Source organism: Mustela nigripes, chromosome 12 (genome assembly GCF_022355385.1).
Source record: "Mustela nigripes isolate SB6536 chromosome 12, MUSNIG.SB6536, whole genome shotgun sequence".
Lineage (NCBI taxonomy): Eukaryota > Metazoa > Chordata > Mammalia > Carnivora > Mustelidae > Mustela > Mustela nigripes.
Window position 1 is genome coordinate 123,893,141 of NC_081568.1, and position 26,672 is coordinate 123,919,812.

The 26,672-nt window shown below is 36.6% G+C and overlaps 1 protein-coding gene across 1 annotated transcript in view; it reads right to left on the bottom strand.

Moving 5' to 3' along the window:
* Nucleotides 1-26,409, bottom strand: part of SLCO6A1 (solute carrier organic anion transporter family member 6A1) — a 111,420-nt gene extending 85,011 nt beyond the window's left edge. Inside the window, exons 1-5 of the mRNA XM_059416388.1 lie at nt 26,094-26,409; nt 10,964-11,224; nt 7,294-7,479; nt 5,347-5,443; nt 1,296-1,312 (exon numbers count right to left, since the gene is read on the bottom strand). Of these exons, the coding sequence (XP_059272371.1) occupies nt 1,296-1,312; nt 5,347-5,443; nt 7,294-7,479; nt 10,964-11,224; nt 26,094-26,409 (877 nt within the window). The remainder of the gene's footprint in view (nt 1-1,295; nt 1,313-5,346; nt 5,444-7,293; nt 7,480-10,963; nt 11,225-26,093) is intronic.
* Nucleotides 26,410-26,672: the final 263 nt, after the last annotated feature.

Below are 26,672 nucleotides of genomic sequence, written 5' to 3' on the forward strand. Positions count from 1 at the left end.
GTGTATAGCAATACAAACTTTTCTCAAAAAACATAAAAGAGCTCAAATACACAACCTAACTTTATACCTAAAGGAGCTGGAGAAATAATAGCAAATAAAGACTAAATCCAGCAGGAGAAGAGAATTAATAAAGATTAGAACAGATATCAGTGAAATAGAAACAAAAAAAATAGTAGAACAGATCAATGAAATTAGGAGTTGGTTCTTTAAAAGAATTGATAAGATTGATAAACCCCTGGCCAGACTTATTAAAAAGAAAAGAGAAAGGACACAAATAAATAAAATAATGAATGAAAGAAATCACAACCAACACTGAAGAAATACAAACAATTATAAGAACACATATTGTGGAGCAACTATACAGCAAAAAAGTAGGCGATCTGGAAGAAACGGAGACATTCCTAGAAACGTATAAACTACCAAAATTGAAACAGGAATAAATAGAAAAAATGAACAGACCAATAACCAGCAAGGAAAATGAAGCAGTAATCAAAAATCTCCCAACAGGGATGCCTGGCTGTCTCAGTCATTTAAGCATCTACCTTTGACTCAGGTCATGATTTCAGGGTCCTGGGATTGAGTCCTGAATTGAACGCCTAGCTCAGCAGGGAGCCTGGTTCTCCCACTGCCTACAGCTCCCCCAGTTTGTGCTTTCACTCTACCTCTCTTTGACAAATAAATAAAATCTTTTTTAAAAAATCCCCAAAACAAGAGTCCAGGGATGGATGGCCTCCCAGGAGAATTCTACCAAACATTTAAAAAATGAGTAACTATTGTTCTGAAGCTGTTTCAAAAAATAGAAATGGAAGCAAAACTTCCAAACTCTTTCTATGAGGCCAGCATTACCTTGACCATAAAACCAGACACAGACCCCACTAAAAGGAATTACAGACCAATATCCCTGATGAACATGGATACAAAAATTCTCACCAAGATACAAGTCAACAGGATCCAGCAGTACATTAAAAGGCTTATTCACCACAACCAAGTGAGATTTATTCCTGGGCTGCAAAGGTGGTTCAACATCTGTAAATCAACCAGTGTAATACAATACATTAATAAAATAAAGGATAATAACCCTATGATCCTCTCAATAGATGCAGAAAAGGCATTTGACAGTGTATAGCATCCTTTCTTGGTTAAAACTCCTTAAAGTGTAGGGATAGAGGGTACATACCTCAATATCATAAAAACCATATGTAAAAAGCCTATAGAGAATATCATTCTCAATGGGAGAAAACTGAGAGCTTTTCCCCTAAGGTCAGGAACATGGCAGGGATGTTCACTCTCACCACTGTTGTTCAACACAGTACTAGAAGTCCTAGCTTCGGCAGTCAGACAACAAAAAGAAATAAAAAGCATCCATCCAAATTAGCAAAGAAGTCAAACTCTCGGTCTTCACAGATGACATGATACTCTATGTGGAAAAACCAAAAGACTCCACCAAAAAATTTCTAGAACTCATACAGGAATTCAGCAAAGTAGCAGGATATAAAATCAATACACAGAAATCAGTTGCATTTTTATACACTAACAATGAGACAGAAGATAAGTTAAGGAGTCTATCCCACACACAATTGCACCAAAATCCCTAAGATACCCAGGAATAAGCCTAACCAAAGAGGCAAATGATGTGTACTCAGAAAACTATAGAACACTCATGAAAAAACTGAAGAACACAAAGAAATGGAAGAACATTCCAAGTTTATGGACTGCCAGAACAAATATTGTTTATATATATATATATACACACATACATCTATGTGTGCATACACACACACACAAACATACATACATACATACACACGTACATACATATATACAGACACACACAATGGAATACTACTCAGTCATCAAAAAATGACATCTTGCCATTTGCAATGATGTGGATGGTATTTGGCTATGACTAGAGTGTATCTGGCTAAGTGAAATGAGTCAATCAGAGAAACACAATTATTATATGATCTCACTCATACGTGGGACTTAAGAAACAAAACAAATAGGGGAAGGGAGGGAAAAATAAAATAAGATGAAATCAGAGAGGAAAACAAAACATAAGAGACTCATAATCATAGGAAACAAACTGAAGGTTGCTGGGGGAGGTTAGGGGATGGGGTTACTGGGTGAAGAAGGGCACATGATGTAATGAGCACTGGGTATTATATAAGACTGATGAATCCCTGAACTTTACTTCAGAAACAAATAATTGAATTTAAATTAAAAGGAATTAAAAAGGAAAAAAATTATTCTAATTATATTCTTCAAATGTTGTGTCTTTTCACCACAAATTAGCTAGCACTAAATATTCATTCAAAATCTTTGCTAACTACATATAATGTAATATAATATCTAACATAATAATATGTATATGTATATATTACTGTTATTATTTTTGCAAATTAGTAGTGAAATGGAACCAATTTCTATATATTTTTATGTTTATTGGGAAGATGTATTCCTTCCTTTGTGAACTTCCTGCTAATCTTTACAAGTGTTTGCAGGAGTTTTTTTTCCCTTATTGATCTCTAGAAGATTCTTAATGTATTAAGTTAGTACCCTTTATGTCATAAATATTGAAGTCTGTTTTATGTAAAAAAATAAATAAATAAAAATTAAAATTTAAAAAAAAGGTATGATCCATAAATGTTATCTGTACAATGAGATATCTATCCCTTTGAGGGGGGAAAGGGAAACTTTACCCATTTGTCATATTAAATAAAAAAAAATTAAAATTGGATGTTACATTCATATGTATAACTAAAACCAGACAAAGACACTACAAGAAAAGAAAATTACAAGCCAATATCCTTTATGCACACAGATTCAAAAATGCTCAACAAAATCTTAGGAAACCAAATTTAACAATACATTAAAAGAATCATACACCATGATCAAGTGGGATTTATAACAGGCATGCAAGGATGGTTCAATAACTGCATATCAATCAATGTGATACACCACATGAATAAAATGAAAGATAAAATATCATAGGATCATGTTAATTGATATAGAGAATCATTGAAAAAATTCATCATTCATTCATAATAAAAACTCTCAACAAATTGAACTTAAGAAAACATACATCAACATAATAAAGACCATATATGACAAAGTAAGATCAGGAGCAAGACAAGGATGCCCACTTTCAGTCAACACAGCACTAGATATACTAACCCAATCAACTGGTCAAGAAAAACAAATAAAGGCATTCAGATCAGAAAGGAATGAGTAAAACTGTCTCTGAAGATGACATGATCCTAAATATAGAAAACTTAAAGATTCCACCAAAAAACTGTTGAAGGTACCAAGCCATGACACTGTTCTATCAAGTCAGCTATTTCTGGACAATGGATTACAGAGTAAGACCAGTGAAATCTGTAGCTGTCATACTGTCACACTTTTCTTGTCTTCTCAGATGGTCCCTTGTAAGAGGTAGTATGATGAGAGAAATGAATATGATGAATATGGCATCTATGAGTCTTTGAATGGTATTGTTAGAAGAAGCACCATATGTACATGTTACACACTAAATGTTTAGACATTTCTCCAAAAAAATAGACAAATAGGCAACAAGTAAATGAAAAGGTGCTCAATATCACTAATCATTAGGGAAAAGAAAATCAAAACTGCAATGAGCTATCACCTCATAACTGTCAGGATGACTACTAGAAGAAGGATAAAGAGAAGAAAAAAGAAGAAAGAAAAGGTGGAGGAAGAGGCAGAAGAAGAAAGAAAATAGTAAGTGCTAACTAGGACATTGAAAAATTGGAACCCTTATATAATACTAGTGGCAATGTAAATGGTAGAGCCTCCATGGAAAATAACATGAAAGTTCCTCAAAAATATTAAAAATAGAATTACCATATGATTTACTAATCCCACTTCTGAGTATATATACAAAAGAACTGAAAATAGAATTTCAAAGAGATATTTGCTTATCCATGTTATCAATGTTAACTGAAGCATTATTCATAGTAATCAAGGAGTGTACATAATAAGCTAAATGTCCATAGACAGATACATGGATAAAGAAGTATGGCATATAAAATTAACAAGTCAGGAAATGACAGATGTTGGTGAGGATGCGGAGAAAAGGGGACCCTCCTACCCTGTTGGTGGGAAGGCAAGCTGGAGCAGCCACTCTGGAAAACAGCATGGAGGTTCCTCAAAAAGTTGAAAATAGAGCTATCTTATGACCCAGCAATCGCACTGATAGGTATTTACTCTAAAGATACAAATGCAGTGATCTGAAGGGGCACGTGCACCCAAATGTTTATAGCAGCAATGTCCACAATAGCCAAACTATGGAAAGAGCCTAGATGTCCATCAACAGATGAATGAATAAAGAAGATGTGGTATATATACACACAATGGAATACTATGCAGTCATCAAAAAAGAAATCTTGCCATTTGCTACAACATGGATGGAACTAGAGGGTATTATGCTGAGTGAAATAAGTCAATCGGAGAAAGACAATTATCATGTGATCTCTCTGATATGAGGAATTTGAGAAGCAGAGCAGGGGGTTGTAGAGGGAAGGGAAGGAAAATTGAAACAAAATGGGATCAGGTAGGGAGACAAACCATAAGAGACTCTTACTCTCAGGAAACAAAACTGAGGGTTTCTGGGGGAGTGGGGGGAGGGATAGGGTGGGGAAAAAATAAAATAAATAAAAATAAGTAAATAATAAAAGCTTAAAAGATAAAGAACTATAGCATATACATGCAATGGAATATTATTTAGCCTTTAAAAGGAAGAAAATACTGGCATATGCTATAACATGGATTAACCTTGAGGACATTATGCTAAGTAAAATAAGCCAGTCACGAAAAAGACAAATACTACATGATCCCACTTACATGAGTTATAAAAAGTAGTCAAAATTGTAGAAAGTAGAATGGTGGTTTTCAGGGTCTGGGGAGAAGTGGGTAAATAGAAGTTATTTGTGATGGATATAGAGTTTTAGCTTTGCAAGATAAAAAGTTCTAGTGGTCTGTTACACAACAAAGTACACATGGTTAACACAACTGTATCATACACTTACAAATGGCTAAGTTGGTAAATTTTATGTTATGGGGTTTCTCCACAATTTTTCACAAAACTATGTAGAACAGTAATAAGATTGTCATTATAAATAGTGTTTTTAAAATTACATATCAAACAGTAAGGATAAAAGTGCATATTCTAGATTTATATGTACATATATATCCATATCAGTCACATTTACATGTTTTTCCTAAAAATATGGTTATTACAAATTAAGTGTAATAGGTTTATAGGTTACAGTATCTACCCAAAATATTGAAAACAATGTAAACAACAAACAAGGACATAAAATGGCTTACCTAATTGCAGAAGTTCCGTTCTTAGTGCCCTTCAAAAGGGGTGCTGCTATCCCAAAACTCAGAGAATATCCAAATACAAAGGACGCGTCCATTAAACCTATAAAATGAATACTGAACATCAAACAACCACATAAGCCAGCTTTGTCATGGTAAAAATTATATCACTGAAATAGATCACTTCTGAAATCCTCATGTCCTACTTTATTAGTCAAGATCCTCCTGAGAAACAAAACCCATAGGATACTGAAAGAGATTTTTAAGGCATTGCCTTATACAATTATAAGGCCTGCCAAGTCCAAATTTGTAGGCCAGGCCAGTGGGCTGGTAATCCAGGTGAGAGTTAATATTACAGTATTGAGTCCATACTTAAGCTTAAAACCCACAGAGCAGATCAGAAAGCTGGAAAAACTCAGGCAGAGTTTTTATCTAGCAGTCTAGAGAAAGAATTGCTTCTTTTTTGGGAAACCTACATTTTTGCTCTGAAAGACTTCAACTGATAAGATTCACCCACATAAATAATGGATTAATAATGGAGAGTAATCTGTTTTATTCAGTCTACTGACCGTGTTACTCACATCTAAAAAATATAGCAGAAACATCTAGAATGATCTCTGACCAAACAAATCTAGCAAAACAGACATATAAAATTAATCATATATATACACATATATTCATATATTCTTATATCTATATTAAAGAAACTTAGATAATTATATAATTCACTGTATCTTATTTAAAATCTACATATTTAATATAATATAAATATATTTCTATTTAATATAAATATAAATCCAATATAGCTGATTACACTTTGTGGCAACTTTGTATACTTCACCATAGCTGCCATGGTGGAAAGAGGTGGCAACTGTTTGCAGTGTGTAGATGTGCATTTTAATTACTAATCAGTAGAACCAAAAGTAAAACAAACAAATTTGTTGTCATCCTCAGCCAACACTAATAACTCACTGCATTTTTTTCTAAAAGCAAACATAAATATGAATATCATCTATTTAAATTTATTGACATAACCTTCCTTACTTCTCATGGAAAAATAATTATTTTGGTGCAAAATGCTTTCCAATACTTTAATTTAAAAATTTTTTAAAAATATGATAACTCTGTACAGATAGATGATCTACCAAAACCAGAGCTATTGCAACATAAAGAAATACCGGTTATTGTGAGATATACCCCTGGGTTACTTATTGTGGGATACCATGACACAAAAGACTAGAAATAGAATGTACTACATTGTAGTCGATTAAAAGGCATATAACTTCCCTCCTTGATTTAATGAACAAGATTGTATTTTCATTAACTTCACAATATCTGAGCCCCCCAAAAGGTGAACTGAGTTAAAGCATTAAAGAGCTTAATAAAACGATGATGATGATTTCAACACGACACTGAATCAAGTACTGAGGAAATGTGAAACAGTATTTCTATCCCCTTACGAACATGATGGCAGCAACTCTCACCTATGTCCCCAAAGTTTAGACATACAATTATTCAGACAATTCAATCTAATAACTTGAGACTTTTTCCAGAGAAATGAAATGTAATCTATATAGTTTGATATGACATATATATACCAATGTTCTATGTATTATATATTAGACACAGTACATAGAAAGAATATAGTGTTTATTACTTAAGAAAGTATGTGCTTTTCCTACTTCTCTTTATCTTTTTGATGACTTTCAGATGACTTGTCTACAATTCAAAATCTCAAGCAATTCCTCAGAATTAGGCAACCCAAAGTGATTTTGAAGTCAAACACAAGACTTATAAATCTAACATTATATTATAACATTTGTTATAATGTTATTATAAGGGCCAATAATTAGCACTTCATATCAGTTTAGATATGTACACCAAGATGTAAAAGCTGAATAAAAATTCAAAATGGGTCAACCATATTAGAGAGGTGGAGAAAAAAAAACTTGCCTATATAAATACCAGTTGAGTGTATGGCAACACTGTTGTCAATAAAGACTATTCCAAGGATATAAAGAATCATTGCTGCTACTCCCTGCACAGTCTGCCCCAGGATGAAGGAAACTAAATATTTCACATGGAATGATGGTACAGTTTTCCTGCAAGCCTGGGTACTCTTCATTTCTTGGCAAATATCTTCTGAAAAGACAATTATTTTTGTTAAATGAGTCAAAAATTAAACATACAACAAATATGCAGTATCTCTCATGAAATATTTCACCTTTTACAAAGTTATTTCCACCAGTATACCTTTTTTTTAAGTTAACATTTCATTTACACTGAATGTAGCAGTTCTAAAATCAGTCATTATATTCTCATAAAAAACACAATTATAAAAGGAATTTTGTGGGAATACTGGAAAAGATAAGTACATTGGGGAGGGTATGTGCTAGGTGAGTGCTGTGAATTGTGTAAGGCTAATGAATCACAGACCTGTACCCCCGAAACAAATAATACACTATATGTTAATTTTTAAAAGAGAAAAAAAAATTATAAACCAAATATAAATGTATATGCATGATAACATGTATATATACATAACATGTATACATGCATAGGTATCTATACATATACACACATACACAACATACATATGTTCCTCTTAAATTTAGTAACTGGTATCCCTAACTTTTGACATGCAGAAAAAAGTGTTTCTGATGTTCTAGATTATTTGTATCTTCAGATTATCTTCTGAGTTTAGTTCTATATCCACTTCTTCAGCAATCTTCACATTAACTTTGTGGCACTCTATTTAAATAATTTCCCTTTTTAGGGCACCTGGGTGCTTGAGTCAGTTAAGTGTCTGCCTTCGGCTCATGTCATGATGCCAGCCAGGTTCCTGAAACCAAATCCCACATCGGGCTCCTTGCTCAGAGGGGAGTCCACTTCTCCCTCTCCCCTACTCATGCTCTCTCTCTCTCTCTCTAACTCGCTCTCAAATAAATAAAATCTTTAAAAATAAATAAATAAATATCCGAGCAAACAAATAATTTCCCTTTTTAGACCCATTAACTTCTCATAAAGAGAAAGCATCATACAATAAAAAATTATTTCCATTAAAGTTAGTCATTATATGGTAAACCACTAGATTTTAAATTCCTTTAGGTGGCCATCTATTTCTCACACTTTTTTTTATTCATTATGGTTGTAAAACGATAGTAAGATTTCCTGGAATTTCATTTGTTATTAGATTGATAGATACAGGCAATGTCATTAGATCATTCTGATTGTGTCCATTTTGATTGGTATTAACAAATGCTCTGAAAATATTTTTTTTTTTTTTTTTTGCCAAGTTTTAAGTTTTTTTTTTTTTTTTAATTTTTTATTTTTTATAAACATATATTTTTATCCCCAGGGGTACAGGTCTGTGAATCACCAGGTTTACACACTTCACAGCACTCACCAAATCACATACCCTCCCCAATGTCCATAATCCCACCCCCTTCTCCCAAACCCCCTCCCCCCGGCAACCCTCAGTTTGTTGTGAGATTAAGAGTCACTTATGGTTTGAAAATATTTTTGTAGAAAACTGACTAGAATGCAGATCGCAATATAGTACACTAATGGAAATTTTCATCTGGTTCAGTATCCATATCAAATGCTAGTTGACTTCATATCAAGTGGGAGGAGGTCTTTAGAATTGTAATTCAAGGGGCGCCTGGGTGGCTCAGTGGGTTAAGCCACTGCCTTCGGCTCAGGTCATGATCTCAGGGTCCTGGGATCGAGTCCCACATCAGGCTCTCTGCCTACTTGTGATCTTTCTCTCTCTCTTTCTGCCTGCCTCTCTGCCTACTTGTGATCTTTCTCTGTCAAATAAATAAATTCAAAAAAAAAAAAAAAAGAATTGTGATTCAAAATACTGATAATTCAATCTTATAAAGATATATTAACTTGTGGTGACATTGGTATCAATGTGATGTTTTAAATACCCCAATCTCTTGGTCCCTTGAATTTTTCTCCACCCACTTAATTAATTTTAAACTTTCAAAAAGAATAACCAAAAACCTTTCTTAGTTGTAATTTCAAGCATTTCACATTCAAAATATCCCTATCTTTCCAGCTCACTTCTAGTAACCCAATTCAACAATCCTTAAAACCCACTAGGATTTTGATACTGCTCCTTTTCGCCATACCAATATCCTCTGATGTCCTTTATCTTCTCCCATTGTCATTTTAGCACTTTTAAATCCCATGCTCTCTTATCAAGCAATCTCTTGGTAAAATTGCAACCCTCATCAAATTAAAGTCTTCTACCTACTCTGCTTTTATACTTGTAAAGCTGACTATGGCTGGGGGAAAACACACAACCATGCAAATCTCACTTTGAATTCATAATTATTAAATTCAAGGAGGTCATTCAGCCTCCTGATAATCAAATATGTCCATAGTCTGCTACACTTTTCTTCTCCTATAAAATTCAATTTGTTTGTTTCCCTTCTCCTAGGGATCATGATCCTGAGGTTCCTACTGTCCAATATCTGAAAATAAATACTTTCTACAAAAAGAATAAAATATTGTAAATATAAATGAATATTATATAGTTCATATGTTGAAAATGTATACCAACATATTGTTTAATATGTGAATTCTACAGTATATAAATATGTTGTATAAATTGCACTTAATATGAACTATTTATTTAAATTGTGTGCACACATCATAAGCATACTTTTAAATATCATAAGCATGTATATACACATACATACACACATGAAAACATCCTTCTGGCTTTTTCCACCATGTCTCACTCAAGTCCATTTTAAAGTTGCCAAAATGGGTAAATCCATTTTAACATTGCTGACCTATACACAGCAAGAAAGTACTCAACACAACAGTGCCAGGAATAGAGCTATGAAACTTCAAAATAGCCTTTAACTACTGGCAATAGCAAAAAGATTGTGGAATAAATCTTTTTTTTAAGATTTTATTTATTTATTTGACACAGAGGGAGAGCGAGCATAAGCAGGGGTAGCGGCAGGCGAGGGAGAGGGAGAAGCAGGCTCCCCGCCCAGCAAGGAGCTCGATGAGATCCCAGAACTCTGGAATCATGACCTGAGCTGAAGGCAGGCGTTTAACTGGCTGAGCCACCCAGGCACCCAGAATAAATCTTTTTAAAAATGAATAAAGTGAAGAAGGCACTAATATTTTTAGATTCCAAGTCCTAGGCCAAAGGGCAGCTCCCATTTTGAAATGGTAGGAGTCTGATCTTTCTTTTTCTGTGCGTTTATTTATGTATCTATCTGTGTTCTTGTGTATGTGTATTGAGGTCAAAATGCAGGATTAAGGAAAGCATATTGTGGAAGACATAAGGAATTACCAAAGTTCTCAAGAGATTTATAATACATATAAAAACTAATAAAAGAAAAACAATTTCATAAAATAATTATCCCCCAAACTCCTTCTTTTTCCTATGCCTATCTCTTACATGAAAGGATATTTGATCATGAGAAGAAAAGAGAATGGCATATATATATTAGTTGGGAGCTGCAATAAATTAGCTTAATAAACCTGGTAATATACATAGATACAGACGGATGGATGTACAAACAAGTATTATAACCTATTTTAAGTTCTTAAAGCCAATATTTAAATAATAATTTGACACCTTTTATAATCTTACCTTCAATATCTACATTTGCTTTAAAATCTTCCTCAGTAAAGTATGGGTAAGCAAATAAAAGTGATCCACATCCCACTAAAAAGGAGGCAAATGTAACCCATCTTGGTATGTTTCCTTTCCCTCCGTAGTATGCTATAAACACTGCTACCAGGGAAGATGAAATATCATAAGTCATAGGCAACAAAAAATTCTCCACATCATTCAGATGACTGTCCTTTACAAAAGTGTCCATGCTCAATTCTTTGAGACCAAACACAATACCTAAAATGTAACAAGAAAAAAAAGAAAGCAGTAGCATTCATTTTAAGAGACAAAATATAATCAAATCAAAATATAATCATTACAAATCAAAACAATTTACACTAATTTAAGTTTACTTTACATTATTCTGACTGTTTAAGATCCATAAATACATGATTTGTTTTCTAAAATACTGGAACACCTGGGTGGCAGAGTGGGTTAAAGCCTCTGCCTTCAGCTCAGATCATGATCCCAGGGTTGTGGGATTGAGCCCCACATTGGGCTCTCTGCCCGGCAGGGAGCCCTGCTTCCTCCTCTCTCTCTCTGCCTGCCTCTCTGCCTACTTGTGCTCTCTGTCTGTCAAATAAATAAATAAATAAAATCTTAAAAAAAAAATACTTAACAGGCCTTAACCTTTGTGAAATATTTGCTAATTGAATTTTACCTATTTTGTACTGATTTACTGGAGAATACTTATCTTTTTCAGTCATCTTACTTAGTACTGATCTTTATTTGAATGTATTATGATTCAGTTATAAAAATGAATAAATAACAGGGGCACCTGGGTGGCTCAGTCAGTTAAGCATCTGCCTTTGGCTCAGGTCATGGTCCCAGGGTTCTGGTATCGAGCCCTGTGTCAGGCTCCCTGCTCAGCGAGGAGTTGGCTTCTCCCTCTTCCTCTGCAACTCCCCCCCTCACGCTCTCTCGCTCTTGCTCTCTCTTGCTCTCAAATACATAAATAAAATCTTTTTAAAAAATAAATAAATGACAATCTAATGAATACTTATCTATCACTCAGAACAGGAAATAAAACATCCAAGTATTTGAAGCCAAGCATGTACCCCCCCAAAATGCATTCTTCTCTCTCTCCATAACCCATAACCTATATTTGAAGGTCATAATTTCTGACTCTTTTAAAAGCCAGAATGTGTACATCCTTGAACAATATGGAGAATTGTTTGTCATGTTCCTAAACATTAAGTAAATTTTATCATAGAGGTGCATTTCTATCCCCCAGTATCCAACTAGGAAAAAAACAATTGTCCTCAATATTTGAAATATATTGTACTAAATATTTGAAACTTCAAGAAATGCATACAGAGGTTGGATACAAAAGTCATACATTTATTGGAGTGAAAACAGAAAAGAGTTACCAATCAAAGCTCATGAATACCTATGAAGCAGAAGTTGCTGGAACATGGACTGCTACTGCTGTTGGAACTGCAATAGCTACCTCTTTTCCAGAAGGCCAGAACCTACACTACTGCTAATGCCAACTCACAGCCTTCCACTACTTCTGCTCTTCTTGCATTTGTGGAGCCAGGGCCATAAGCATTGGCTGTTGAAGCGCCAACTGTTGCTGCTGATGGAGATGTAGCAATGCCTGAGCATAAATCCAGGAGTTCCTGTCCACCCAGTATTGCTGCTATTGCCAAAGACGTCACCACAGGGAGGAGAAAACAAAAAAGAGGCTTTCCTTTGCCCCTTTTCCAAATCTACTGTCACAGCCTCTCATTGGCAACACCTAAGTGGAAGCCAGCAAGAAAGAAGGGCTGGGAAATGCAGTTTACAGTCTCCTATGCCCCTTGGAAAAAGCAGTGAGTCCAGACCACGCATAATGAAGTCTATGGCCAACAGACAAGTAGCTCGCAGAGTTCACATTTTAGACACTCAGGATTCATTTTCGCCCTTCTTCTTCTATTTAAACTAGCATACCAATGAATAGTAACGTCATCATTTTAATGCCTAACATTGTACATTTATCATTCTTACAAAGATATTCTTACTCTTTCAAATAAAAAGAAGAAAAAGAAAAAAAAGCAGACATGAGATCAACCAGTCATCATATCTACCACAAGGTAAAATTACTCCATCTTCTAGGTCAATCATAAACCTAAATGAACTTTTTTAATACAAAAAGTAAACTGCAAAGGTATAAATGGTATAAAACGGCATGAAGGGTATAAATAAATAACTTCTCAAACACATCATAGACCTAACTAAATTTGTGAGGGAACAGTACTGAGAAAGAAACTGTAAGTCAAATTGGAGCAACACCAGTTTAACAGACCAAGACCAGCAGAAGACAAGATCTAAAAACTTGGTTGCATCAAAGAGAAGAGTTTTCTTCAACTCTCATTTTAGATGTGGCCAAGGAGGATAATGGTCAAGGCAAGAAATGTCCTGTCAGTTACTATGTCCATCTCTGGGGTTGGGGTATTAATTCCCCTTCTCAGGGATATTTTGTAACCTAGAGATGAATTTGTAACATTATCTCCCATAATACTCTCATCAAATAATAAGGGGAAAAGAGGGAAAAAATGGAATACATACACACACACACACACACACACACACAAATGTGTATACGTTTGTATACACATTTGTGTGTGTGTACACATAAAACAAACGAGAAAAAATGCATAGTTGCTGCAGTTTCTATTTCTCTAAATGGCTATGCAAACACAGTTGATAACTTCCCTCCTCCATTATTCACTCTCTCTTCTACTTCTTGATCACCATAACATGTAGGTTGCTACCTCAAAGCTTATCTCTCACCTTAGTGAATTCCATGAACTTCCAGCTCTACTTCTTCTCCTATAAAGTGAGTTCCTTCATTTAAAACATTGTGATAAGAAATAAGATGATCACAATGGTGTATAAGGTATTCGATAAGGACAATAAAGACATCAGCACTGGTACAGATGTGTGTATGTGTGTATGTATTCCATGCATTCAGCTCTTGCATAACCTCTATTCTTGATGTAACTGTCACTATAAATATGAACCCATTGGACAAGACTTACAATGAGTGGGGAATTTTCAGAGGACAGTTACCTGTCCCATTATTGAAAGCTTCCTCTGCAATGGATTTCTTTTGGTGAAGATCCACAATGGATAACTGTGCTCATTCAAAGAGACATGCCACTTACCCAACTCTCCAAGTCACCAAATGGTCAGACCATTAGGCAATGTCAGCATGGTATCTAGGCAGTGTGGATCATCAGATGTACTGCTCAATGGTCTGCCCATTGGAAAGATTTCCTTTTTCCTCTATTTTTTTAGGGCCTCCCCTGAGGGGAGCTATAGTGCTACATAACATACTTCTGCCTTTAAAACACACACACACACACAGGTTCACTAAAGATTATGTTTCTTAATTGGAATGAAACAAGTGATGAAACTTCTCCTTCATTTTAGAAGAGGTAGCCCTCACACTCTAAACCAATTGTTTCCTAGAGACATCACTGAAGTGGCAGGCAAACTTGTGGTGTGTAGTATCTTCCAGGATAGACCTCATGTCAGTCATTCTGGGAAGGCTGGGATCTAACTGTAGTTATGAGTCTGGCAGCAAGAAGGTGTAGTGGGATAGATCATGGGGCAATCAGCACTCTCTTAACTTGGATGAGGCAAGTTCAGTGTCTATAAAAAAGGGAAATGATTTTTCTTCAGACATAAAAGGTATAGTTGCTCCTACTAGAAAAGGAGGTTTAGCATTTGGGGAATTATGGCCCTCAGATTCACTGAATTCCAGCCAAATGCCTTCATCCCAATTCTTAAGGGTCCACTCTTCTCCAATCAGTATCTCAACTATAACAAAAGCGATCTGGTGAATCTGTGCATTGAATTTAAAACGTTGTAATTCTGAGTTAGAACTGTTCAAAATATGCAGAGTGTGACTAAAAATGATGAGATTCTCGTAGAACACCAGAGAAGCTCACAAATTTCCTTAATCGTGACTTAAACTTCTTATTTCCTTTCTGTAAACTTTCCAGAGCAGTCAGAAGCCGTTGATCAACCCCAGAATCTCTCTAGTCAAAAGTTCTACCATAGGAGTCAGCCAGAGAAGCCATTCATCTCCCCAAGTCTTGCCTTCAGTGAGAACTTGATTTTGGGCAACATTTTAAATAACAACACTACATGACATAAATGCCCACTACATCATTTTCCACAAATATTGGCACAATATTGCTGTTTTCATTGTATTCAAGCCCAATCAGGTCAGATAACCAGCTTCAGATTCCATCTTTGACGGTTTGTTTGTTTCCTGGTTTAATGCCTGGTAATGAATTAGTAATAAAAAAAAAAAATCCTAAGATTTTTGTCATTTATAGGCAAATTAGTTTTATTACATTGGTGAAACTAAAATTTTATTCAAAAACTTTTCAGGGGGAAGAGTCAAGAAGGCAGAGAAGAAGGCTGCGATGACATCAGGTAGCAAGAGATCAGCTAGATAGTTATCAAACCATTCTGAACACCTACAAATCCAAAAGGAGATCGAAGAGAAGAAAAGCAGCAATTCCAGAAACAGAAAATCAAACACTTTCTGAAAGGTAGAACCTTTGGAGAAGTGAATCCGAATCAATGGGAAGATAGACCACGGGGGAGGGGCCAGGTCCCAGAAAACGGCAGAGCAATGGAATACAAAATCAGAACTTTTAAAAGTCTGCTCCACTGAGGGACATCACTCCATACATCGCTTGTGGGGTCACAGAAGGATCAGAGGTGTCTGAGTATCATAGAGCTCACAAGTATTAGAGCAGGAAGCCAGCCACAGAGACAGAGACAAGGAGTGAGCTCTCAGCTCAGGGTTACCTTAAACTGTGATCTGTGGCATGGTCAGATGACTGCTCTTTGAGCAGGGCCCCCACAAGTGGCACATCCAGGGAGAACCCCCTGGAAGAGTGGGAGGGATCTGCTGGGTTTGGAGACTCCAGGCAAGGTTGTGTGCCAGAGATAGAGACGCTCGGTCACAGGCCGGGTGAGCTCAGATTGCAACCAGAGACCAAGGAGGTGGGAGTGACTGAGAGCTTTTCTCTGAGGGTGCACTGAGGAGTGGGGCCCTGAGCTCTTAGCAACTCCAGGCCAGAGATTGGGAGGCCGCCATTTTCATTCCCATCCTCCAGAGCTCTCTGGAAAGTGTTCAGGGAACAAAATCTCCCAAGAGCAAACCCAAGCAAAATACTTAGCCCGCCTCCTGGCAAAGGCGGAGCAATTCCACCTGGGCAAAGACACTTGAGAACCACTACAACAGGCCCTCCCCCAGAAGATCAGCAAGAAATTCAGCCAAGGCCAAGCTCACTGATCAAGGAGAACAGCAGAATTCCAGAGGAGGAGAAATCACAGTATGGAATTCATGGCTTTCTCCCCATGATTCTTTAGTCTTGCAAAGTTAATTAAATGTTTTAATTTTATTTTTTTCTTATTCTAATTTTTTTAACTTTTAAGTTTTCCTCCTTTAACTTTTTTTGAACTGGTTTATCTTAACAATACCTTTCTTTAAAAAAAATCTTTTCAAAAAAAAAATATCTTTTTGAACGTTCATTATTATAGTCCTATTTTGTCCTTCATTTTATCTAACTTTATATTTTGTGTACACATAGGGTTTTTACCTCTAAAAATTTTTGGGATACAACTTCTTCTAATAGATCAAAATATACCCTAAATCTAGCACAGGGTTTGTTCTAGTCTTCAACCTGAGCAGAATTTCTCTCCACTTTCTTTTTCTTTCTTTCCCAATCGACTTATCTTATCAACTCATTTTTAGAATTTTTTTAAAAATTTACATCTTTATAGTCATATTCCATCCCTTCATCGTGTTTACCATTATTTGTTTGTGTGTGTGTGTGTGTGTGTGTGTGTGTGTGTGTGTGTTTTCTTTCTTAAAAATTTTGGGAGGTATTTTCTTCAAAAAGACCAAAATATCCCCCAAATCAAGTGGGTGGTTCTGTTCTATTCACCAGTCTAATATATATTTTTTCTTCTTTCCTTTTTTTTTCTTAACTTCTTTTTACCCCCTTTCTTCTCCCCATGACTTGGGGGTCTCTTATAGTTTGGTTAATGCACATTTTTCTGGGGTCTTTGCCATCCTTTTGGTATTTTATTCTCTCATTCATATATTCTTAACTAGATAAAATGACAAGGTGGGAAATCTCACCACAAACAAAAACAAACAAACAAACAAAAAAAACCAAGAGGCTGTGCTGAAGGCTAGGGACCTAATCAATACGGATGTTGGTAATATGTCAGATCTAGAGTTCAGAATGACGATTCTCAAGATGCTAGCTGGGCTCGAAAAAGTCATGGAAGATATTGAGAAACCCTGTCTGGAGAAATAAAAGCCCTTTCTGGAGAAATGAAAGAACTAAAATCTAAAGAAGGTGAAATCAAAAAAGCTACTAATGAGGTGCAATAAAAAATGGAGGTTCTTACTGCTAGGATAAATGAGGCAGAAGAGATAATTAGAGATATAAAAGACCAAATGACAGAATATAAAGAAGCTGAGCAAAAGAGAGACAAAGAACTACTGGACCATGAGGGGAGAATTTGAGAGATAAGTGATACCATAAGATGAAACAATATTAGAATAATTGGGATTCCAGAAGAAAAAGAGAGAGGGGTACAGAAGGTATATTGGAGCAAACTATTGTAGAGAATTTCCCTAATATGGCAAAAGGAACAAGCATCAAAATCCAGGAGGCACAGAGAACCCCCCTCAAAATCAATAAGAATAGGTCCACACCCCATCATCTAATAGTAAAACTTACAAGTCTTAGTGACAAAGAGAAAATCCTGAATGCAGCCTGGGACAAGAAGTCTGTAATATACAATGGTAAAAATATTATATTAGCAGCAGACTTATCCACAGAGACCTGGCAGGCCAGAAAGAACTGGCATGACATACTCAGAGCACTAAATGAGAAAAACATGCAGCCAAGAATGCTATATCCAGCTAGGCTATGATTGCAAATAGAAGGAGAGATAAAAAGCTTCCAGGACAAACAAAAACTAAAAGAAGAGTAAACACCAAACCAGCTCTAAAAAAAAATATTGAAAGGGGTACTCTAAGCAAAGAGAGAGCCTAAAAGTAGTAGACCAGAAAGGAACAGAGACAATATACAGTAACGGTCACCTTACAGGCAATACAATGGCATTAAATTCATATCTCTTAATAGTTACCCTGAATGTAAATGGGCTAAATGCCCCCAATAAAAGGACACAAATATCATAATGGATAAAAAAAACAAAATCCACCAATATGCTGTCTACAAGAAACTCCTTTTAGACCCAAAGACACCTCCATATTTAAAGCGAGGGGGTGGAAAACAATTTACCATGCTAATGGACATCAAAAGAAAGCTGAGGTAGCAATCCTTCTATCAGATTAATCAGATTTAAAGCCAAAGACTATAATGAGAGATGACGAAGGACACTATATCATACTCAAAGGGTCGTCCAACAAGAAGATCTAACAAATTTAAATATCTATGCCCCATACATGGGAACAGCCAACTACATAAACCAATTAATTAAAAAATCAATGAAACACATTGACAATAATAGTAGGGGACTTTAACACCCCCCCCTCACTGAAAGGGACAGATCATCCAAGTAAAAGATCAACAAGGAAATAAAGGCCTTAAATGACACACTGGACCAGATGGACATCACAGAAATATTTAGAACATTCCGTCCCAAAGTAACAGAATACACATTCTTCTCTAGTACGCATGGAACATTCTCCAGAATAGATCACATCCTGGGTCACAAATCAGGTCTCAACTGGTACCAAAAGACTGGGATCATTCCCTGAATATTTTCAGACCACAATGCTCTGAAGCTAGAACTCAATCACAAGAGGAAATTTGGAAAGAACTCAATACATGCAGGCTAAAGAGCATCCTACTAAAGAATGAATGGTTCAACCAGGAAATTAAAGAAGAATTGAAAAAATTCATGGAAACAAATGATAATGAAAACACAATGGTTCAAAATCTATGGGACACAGCAAAGGCAGTCCTGAGAGGAAAATATATAGTGATACAAGCCTTTCTCAAGAAACAAGAAAGGTCTCAAATACACTACCTAACACTACACCTAAAGGAGCTGGAGAAAGAATAACAAAGAAAGCCAAACCCAGAAGAAAAGAAATCATAAAGATCAGAGCAGAAATCAATGAAATAGAAACCAAAAAAACAATAGAACAAATCAACGAAACTAGGAGCTGGTTCTCTGAAAGAATTAATAAGATTGACAAACCCCTGGCCAGACTTATCAAAAAGAAAAGAAAAAGGACCCAAATAAATAAAATCGTGAATGAAAGAGGAGAGATCACAATCAACACCAAAGAAATACAAACAATTATAAGAACATACTATGAGCAACTCTACACCAACAAATTTGACAATCTGGAAGAGATGGATGCATTCCTAGACACATATAAACTACCACAGCTGAACCAGGAAGAAATAGAAAACCTGAACAGACCCAAAACCAGTAAGGAGATTGAAACAGTCATCAAAAATCTCCAAACAAACAAAAGCCCAGGGCCAGATGGCTTCCCAGGAGAATTCTACCAAACATTTAAAGAAGAATTAATTCCCATTCTCCTGAAACTGTTCCAAAAAATAGAAATGAAAGGAAAACTTCTAAACTCATTTTATGAGACCAACATTACCTTCATCCCAAAACCAAAGACTCCATCAAAAAAGAAAATTACAGACCAATATCCTTGATGAACAAAGATGCAAAAATTCTCACCAAAATACTAGCCAATAGGAACCAACAGTACATTAAGAGGATTATTTACCCCCTGGGGCTAATAATACATTACATGTTAATTTAAAAAAAAAAAAAAGGATTATTCACCATTACCAAGTGGGATTCCTTCAGGCTGCAAGGTTGGTCCAACATCCGCAAATCAATCAATGTGATGCATTATATTAATAAAAGAAAGAACAAGAACCATAGGATACTCTCAACAGATGCTGAAAAAGCATTTGACAAAGTACAGCATCCTTTCTTGATCAAAACTCTTCAAAGTGCAGAGATAGAGGGTACATACCTCAATATCATCAAAGCCATCTATGAAAAACCCACAGCGAATATCATTCTCAATGGAGAAAAACTGAGAGCTTTTCTGCGAAGGTCAGGAATATGGTAGGGATGCCCATTATCACCACTGCTATTCAACATACTACTAGTAATCCTAGCCTCAGCAATCAGACAATAAAAAGAAATTAAAGGCATCCAAATTAGCAAAGAAGAAGTCAAACTTCACTCTTTGCAGATGATATGATAGTATATGTGGAAAACCCAAAAGGCTCCAGTCCAAAACTGCTAAAACTTGTACAGGAATATAAAGTCAATGCACAGAAATCGGTTGCATTTCTCTTCACCAACAACAAGACAGAAGAAAGAGAAATTAAGGAGTCAATCCCATTTACAATTGCACCCAGAACCATAAGATTCCCAGGAATAAAATGTAACCAAAGAGACAAAGAATCTGTACTCAGAAAACTATAAAGTACTCATGAAAGATATTGAGGAGGACACAAAGAAATGGAAAAATGTTCCATGCTTATGGATTGGAAGAACAAATATTGTGAAAATGTCTATGCTACCTAAAGCAATCTACGTGTTTAATGCAATCCCTATCAAAATCCCATCCATTTTTTTCAAAGAAATGGAACAAATAATCCTAAAATTTATATGGAACCAGAAAAGACCTCGAATATCCAGAGGAATATTGAAAAAGAAAACCAAAGTTGGTGGCATCACAATTCCAGACCTCAAGCTCTATTACAAAGCTGTCATCATCAAGACAGTAAGGTACTGGCACAAAAACAGACATATAGATCAGTGGAACAGAATAGAAAGCCCAGAAATAGACCCTCAACAATATGGTCAACTAATCTTTGACAAAGCAGGAAAGAATGTCCAATGGAAAAAAGACAGTCTCTTAAAAAATGGTGTTGGGAAAATTGGGACAGCCACATGCAGAAGAATGAAACTGGACCATTTCCTTATGCCTCACATGAAAATAGACTCAAAATGGATGAAGGACCTCAATGTGAGAAAGGAATACATCAAAATTCTTGAGAAGAACACAGGCAGCAACCTCTTCGACCTCAACCGCAGCAAATGCTTCCTAGAAACATCACCAAAGGCAAGGGAAGCAAGGGCAAAAATGAACTATTAGGACTTCATCAAGATCAAAAGCTTTTGCACAGCAAAAGAAACAGTTAACAAAACCAAAAGACAACTGACAGAATGGGAGAAGATATTTGCAAACAACATATCAGATAAAGGGCTAGCATCCAAAATCTATAAAGAACTTACCAAACAACACCCAAAGAACAAATAATCCAATCAATAAATGGGCAGAGGACATGTACGGACATTTCTGTAAAGAAGACATCCATATGGTCAACAGATACATGAAAAAGTGCTCCATATCACTTGGTATCAGGGAAATACAAATCAAAACCACAATGAGATATCACCTCACACCAGTCAGAATGGCTAAATTGACAAGTCAAGAAATGACAGATGTTAGCAAGGATGCAGAGAAAGGGGAACACTCCTACACTGTTGGTGGGAATGCAAGCTGGTGCAACCACTCTGGAAAACAGCATGGAGGTTCTTCAAAAAGTTAAAAATAGAGTTGCCCTACAACCCAGCAATTGCACTACTGGGTATTTACCCTAAAGATACAAATGTAGTGATCCGAAGGAGCACATGCACCCGAATGTTTATAGTAGCAATGTCTACTATACATAGCCAAACTATGGATGTCCATCAACAGATGAATGGATAAATAAGAAGTGGTATATAAATACAATAGAATACTATGCAGCCATCAAAAGAAATGGTACCTTGCCATTTGCAATGACGTGGATGGAACTAGAGGATATTATGCTGAGTGAAATAAGCCAATGAGAGAAAGACAATTATCATATGATCTCCCTGATATAAGGAAGTTGAGAGGCAAAGTGGGGGGTTTAGGGGATAGAGAAGGAAAAAATGAATCAAGATGGGATTGGGAGGGAGAGAAACAATAAGAGACTCTTAATCTCACTAAATAAAATAAGTGTTGCTGGGGGGAGGGGGGAAAGGAGAGGGTGGTTGAGTTATGGACATTGGGGAGGGTATGTGATATGGTGAGTGCTGTGAAGTGTGTAAACCTGGCGATTCACAGACCTGTACCCCTGGGGCTAATAATACATTATATATTAATAAAAAATAAAAAATTAAGAAAAAAACTTTTCAAACACCTTTATATTAGATATCGTAACTTTGGAAAAATAAAAGAATATGATTCTTGATATGCACTCCACTTACTTTAATTTCTTAGCCATATTTACCTCTAATAAAATGTTATTCATATTTTTCTCTGGAGAATACATTTTAATATGATCTTTTTTCCCGACTGTTCCCCTGAAAATAGCTGCAATTCATCCAAGTTGCTTTGTATAGTTTTGCAGCAGGTCTTGGTTGCTCAAAAAATGCCTGTCTTCAAGACTGGCCATTCATTGGCTCCTGGAAAGTGACTTTGAGCCTTTGGAATATTCTGCCTGAGGCCTTGGACCACACAGAACAAGTCTGATTCAACAGCTTATATTAAACAAGGTCATCTAAGGTAAACATCTGTTTGATCAGATAATTTATGCCCCCCCCCAAAAAACACCAAGGCTCACATAAGCTGGCAACTGTTTGCATGTATTACAACACATTGTTGGGGGGAAAATTAAACATGTCCATGCAAATCCTCTGGGAAAAGATACATGGAAGCTTGGACCTGGTTTCTTCTGGATTTTGTCTCATATACCTTTTCTCTTTACTGATTTTAATCTGTATCCTTTTATTATAATACATCATAACCATAAATAATAACATCTTTCTCTGAGTCCCACATTCTCCTATTGAATCACTGAGCCTGAAAGAGGTCATAGGTACCTCCAACATAATAGCTAATAAATGACTTCAAATGACTCTCCATTTCAAATGACTCTCCATTTTAATAGAAAACACTCTCTACAGGTGCATAAATGTCTAGCAAGCTCAAGGAAATCACTACTAAATAATGTATGAAGCTCTGTTTTCCATTGAAATATTTCAGCCAAAATACTCCATTCAGAGAATTTTTGACAAATACCTTATAAGACAAAACTCTTCAAATAAATTTTTTTTCTATTTATGATTATTTTGAATGCTTCACCAAATTTAAATGTGAAAGCCATGGGACTTCTACCAAAATATGAAAGTGAATCAATGTAATTCATTACATTAATATAATAATGGGCAAAACACACACACACACAGAGAGAGAGAGAGAGAAAGCATTTAACAAAACCCAACACACTTTTAGTAAAACTACTCAATGAACTAGGAATAGAAGACAACTTCCTCAAACCCATAAAACACATATATGATAAGCCTACAGAATATTTAAAAAGTGAATCATAAAGTTACTAGGATTGAGCAATTCCAATCCTGGGTATAAAATCCAGAAAAATGAAAATACGTGCCCTCACACACACGTACATACCATTCCAGTTCTACATGTAAGAAGCTTGGTAATCACCATTCGGTCCTAACAAGTAACAAACTTAACAGACTAAAAAATCAACCACTCTTATTGGATATGTAACAGAAGAGGACAAACTTGACTGTGCACTCAACTGCCATTACAACTCATCAGTCCATACACTTAAATTTTGTGTTCGATTCCCCAATATATAACATCTATGGCTAAAAGAAATGAGAACTTCTTTTAGGGCTGCAATGGAAGCTCCAGAATTCTCAGACAGGGCTTGAGAGCTGAGAGTTAAGAGGACTGAATTGGACATTTTCTCTTCGTAAGTGCTTAAGGGCACTCAGAAGATTCCATCCAGCATCAGAATCCTTATAATCATTATTGCTACTATCAGGTAAAGCGTAGAGCCACTTGGGCTTTTAAGATCTGTACTTCAGCTGGTACTTCATCCCAATCAAACATAAGCGATAGCTTGATGCATTATGATGCCACTACATGCCGAAAATGATTACCCATCTCCCACTAAAATCCCACCTTTTATGGATATATCTTCTGGGACTAGGCCTGATATCAGTTTCGCAGTGGCATGGATCCAATCAGGCAGGCATGACCTGAATCTGGTCATAAAGACACATCAAATATACCCAGGTTGAAATTCAACATACAGAATGAAAGACCTTAAGACTTGCGGGGACATAAGAAACAGGGACAAAGTGGGGGAACTGCTGCAGATGAAAGAAGTCTAAAATATGACAACTAAATCCATTGTGTGATCCTGGATAGAATTTCGGACCAGAAAGGAAAAGGAGACAGTATTGAGGCAGTTGGCAATATCTGAGTGGGGCCACCAATTCCAAATTTGATGATAGTGTGGCACTGATATTCCTGACTGAGAGAGGCATATAGTGGTTAGGAAGAAGAGTGTCCTCATTTTGGGAGAATGCACACTGGAGTCTTTAGCTATAATAGACACCATGTCTGAAAAAGTCCGTATGTTCAAGAAAAGGGGAAGGAATAAATGTGGTGAAATGTAAACAACTAGAGAATGTGTGTGAGGGGCCGCAGGAATTCTTTGTATCAACTTTGCACCCTTTTCCTATGTTTGAAATTATTTCAAAATTGTTTAAAAGGTAACAACAAATAATAAATAGATCAACTGGTAAATACACATGGATAAATCATTTTTATAAATCGAAGACCCAATGTTATACCCAAACTGAGCTAATGATCTATAAGAAGTCAATTAAAAAGTAGTGGAGCTAAAAAAACTTCACTGCGAACTACTTTTGCAAAAACTTTCATTATGAACCTAGTAAGGAGATTATATCAGTAAGAGAATACCTGTAAAGCACCTTACTCATCACCCAGCACATTAGGAGGAAGTGAACAACTTTCAGTGTCCTCTCAAAATCTCTAGTCTGTCACTTAAAGACCTTCATAAAATTGTCTTTTCCATCTTTTTAATTCATTTATGCATTCAATACATACTTAATGAGTGTCTTTTCTGTTTTAGTCACTATAATTAGGTCTTAAGGAGACACAATGAATAAAACAAATATAATTGCCTTTGGATGCTTAAGTGAAACCATCATCCAAGCTAAACTCATCACTCACCATTCTGGAACAAGGCTTTCCCATACCTGAGTGTTTATTCATCCAAACATTCACTCATTCATACATTCATTTCCTTATACAATACTCCTTAACTACATTCCATTATCACAACTGTACCCTATTTATCAGGGCATAATTCAAACACCTCTTCCCCCAAGAAACTTCTTTAATAAAATCAAGATAAAATTATCGCTATTTATGTGTCCCTTTCATGTGGTTCTTATCACACACAGCCTTTTTATTGTACTTATTTAGAAATAACATTTTAGGGCAAAAAGATCATGTCCAGGAAGCGTCAATGCCATCAGTGTTAACAGGATAGTAAAGAATCTTGAGCATAAAGGGAGTGGTGAGGGCTGAGGCCAAATAAAGAACAGACACCCCCTCTAAGGGCATTCAAATTCACATGCTTTGTTTAACTGTGTGGGAAAAGATAAAACACTTTCCAGTCTGGGTTCTCTGGTATAGGTTGTTTGAGGTCCCACTTCACCTCCTCAGTTCACATGTGAGGATACCAAATCCAGGCAGCAAGCAGTTTGGCCAGCTGGTCTCAAAATGGTAAACAGAAGCAGAAAACAAACTGGTGCTCACAAACACCATATTCAATTTTATTTTAACCTCCCCAGTTAATTCAACCCTTTACTTCCCAGGATCCCTGACCCAACAACGTTAAATGACTCTACAGTCCCTTCCTATTTGGAGGCCAGGCCCCTATCACCTACACTGTGTGCAGTGGACTGGCACTCACGTACCTTCTTCCCAGGTAAAGCTATGACGGGGTACGCACCCAAGGTAATGGCCCGATTAACCTGCTGTGATTCCAGACAGACCTTGAGAACCGGAGAGACTACAGCTGTTTCAAGCTGAGTCACCACAGGGGGTTACCCCTTTCGCGCCTGTCCCAAGGTGCCCCGGGGCTGCCCTCCCCAGAATGCCTGCCACCCCACTCAAGGTCACCTTGAGACGTGATCAGGAGGCAGAAGAAAACCACGAAGCAATGGAACGTGTTGAAACGCTGACATCTGGAAATAACTATACAGCCCAAGCCGCAGGGACCCTCCAGATTTTCTTTTGGCTTCTTCGTAATGGGGGATGTGGCCCCAGCCTGACCTTTTTCTTTTTTTTGAAAAGTGCTGAACTTGATCAGGCTACTGGGAACCATCGTCATAAGCTTGGGTTTTTTCTTGCGCTTTGCCTGTTCCGTCTCCAAAGGATTTTCAGCAACCTGAGGCTGGGCAGCCTTCGGCTCCACTTCCGCCAGGGCGTCTGGCATGGCGGCTTGATGGCCTGCGGAGGCTGAGGCCTTGGTTCACAGAGGGCGGCACTGGGCCAGAGGAGGTGTGCCCTGTTGCTTGCAGGGGTTTCCTGCTCTACCAGCTCTACTGAAAGGCCAGCCGGCCTGGACGTCTGGGAACTGGTGGCCCCCAAAGCTGCCTGCAGCCCAAGCCTCCAGAGGGGAACGTTTCTCCTTGGCAGAAAGCAAACGTCCCTGAAAGGCTGACAGTTGCCCAGAGAGAACTTCCAAGGCTGTTTCCT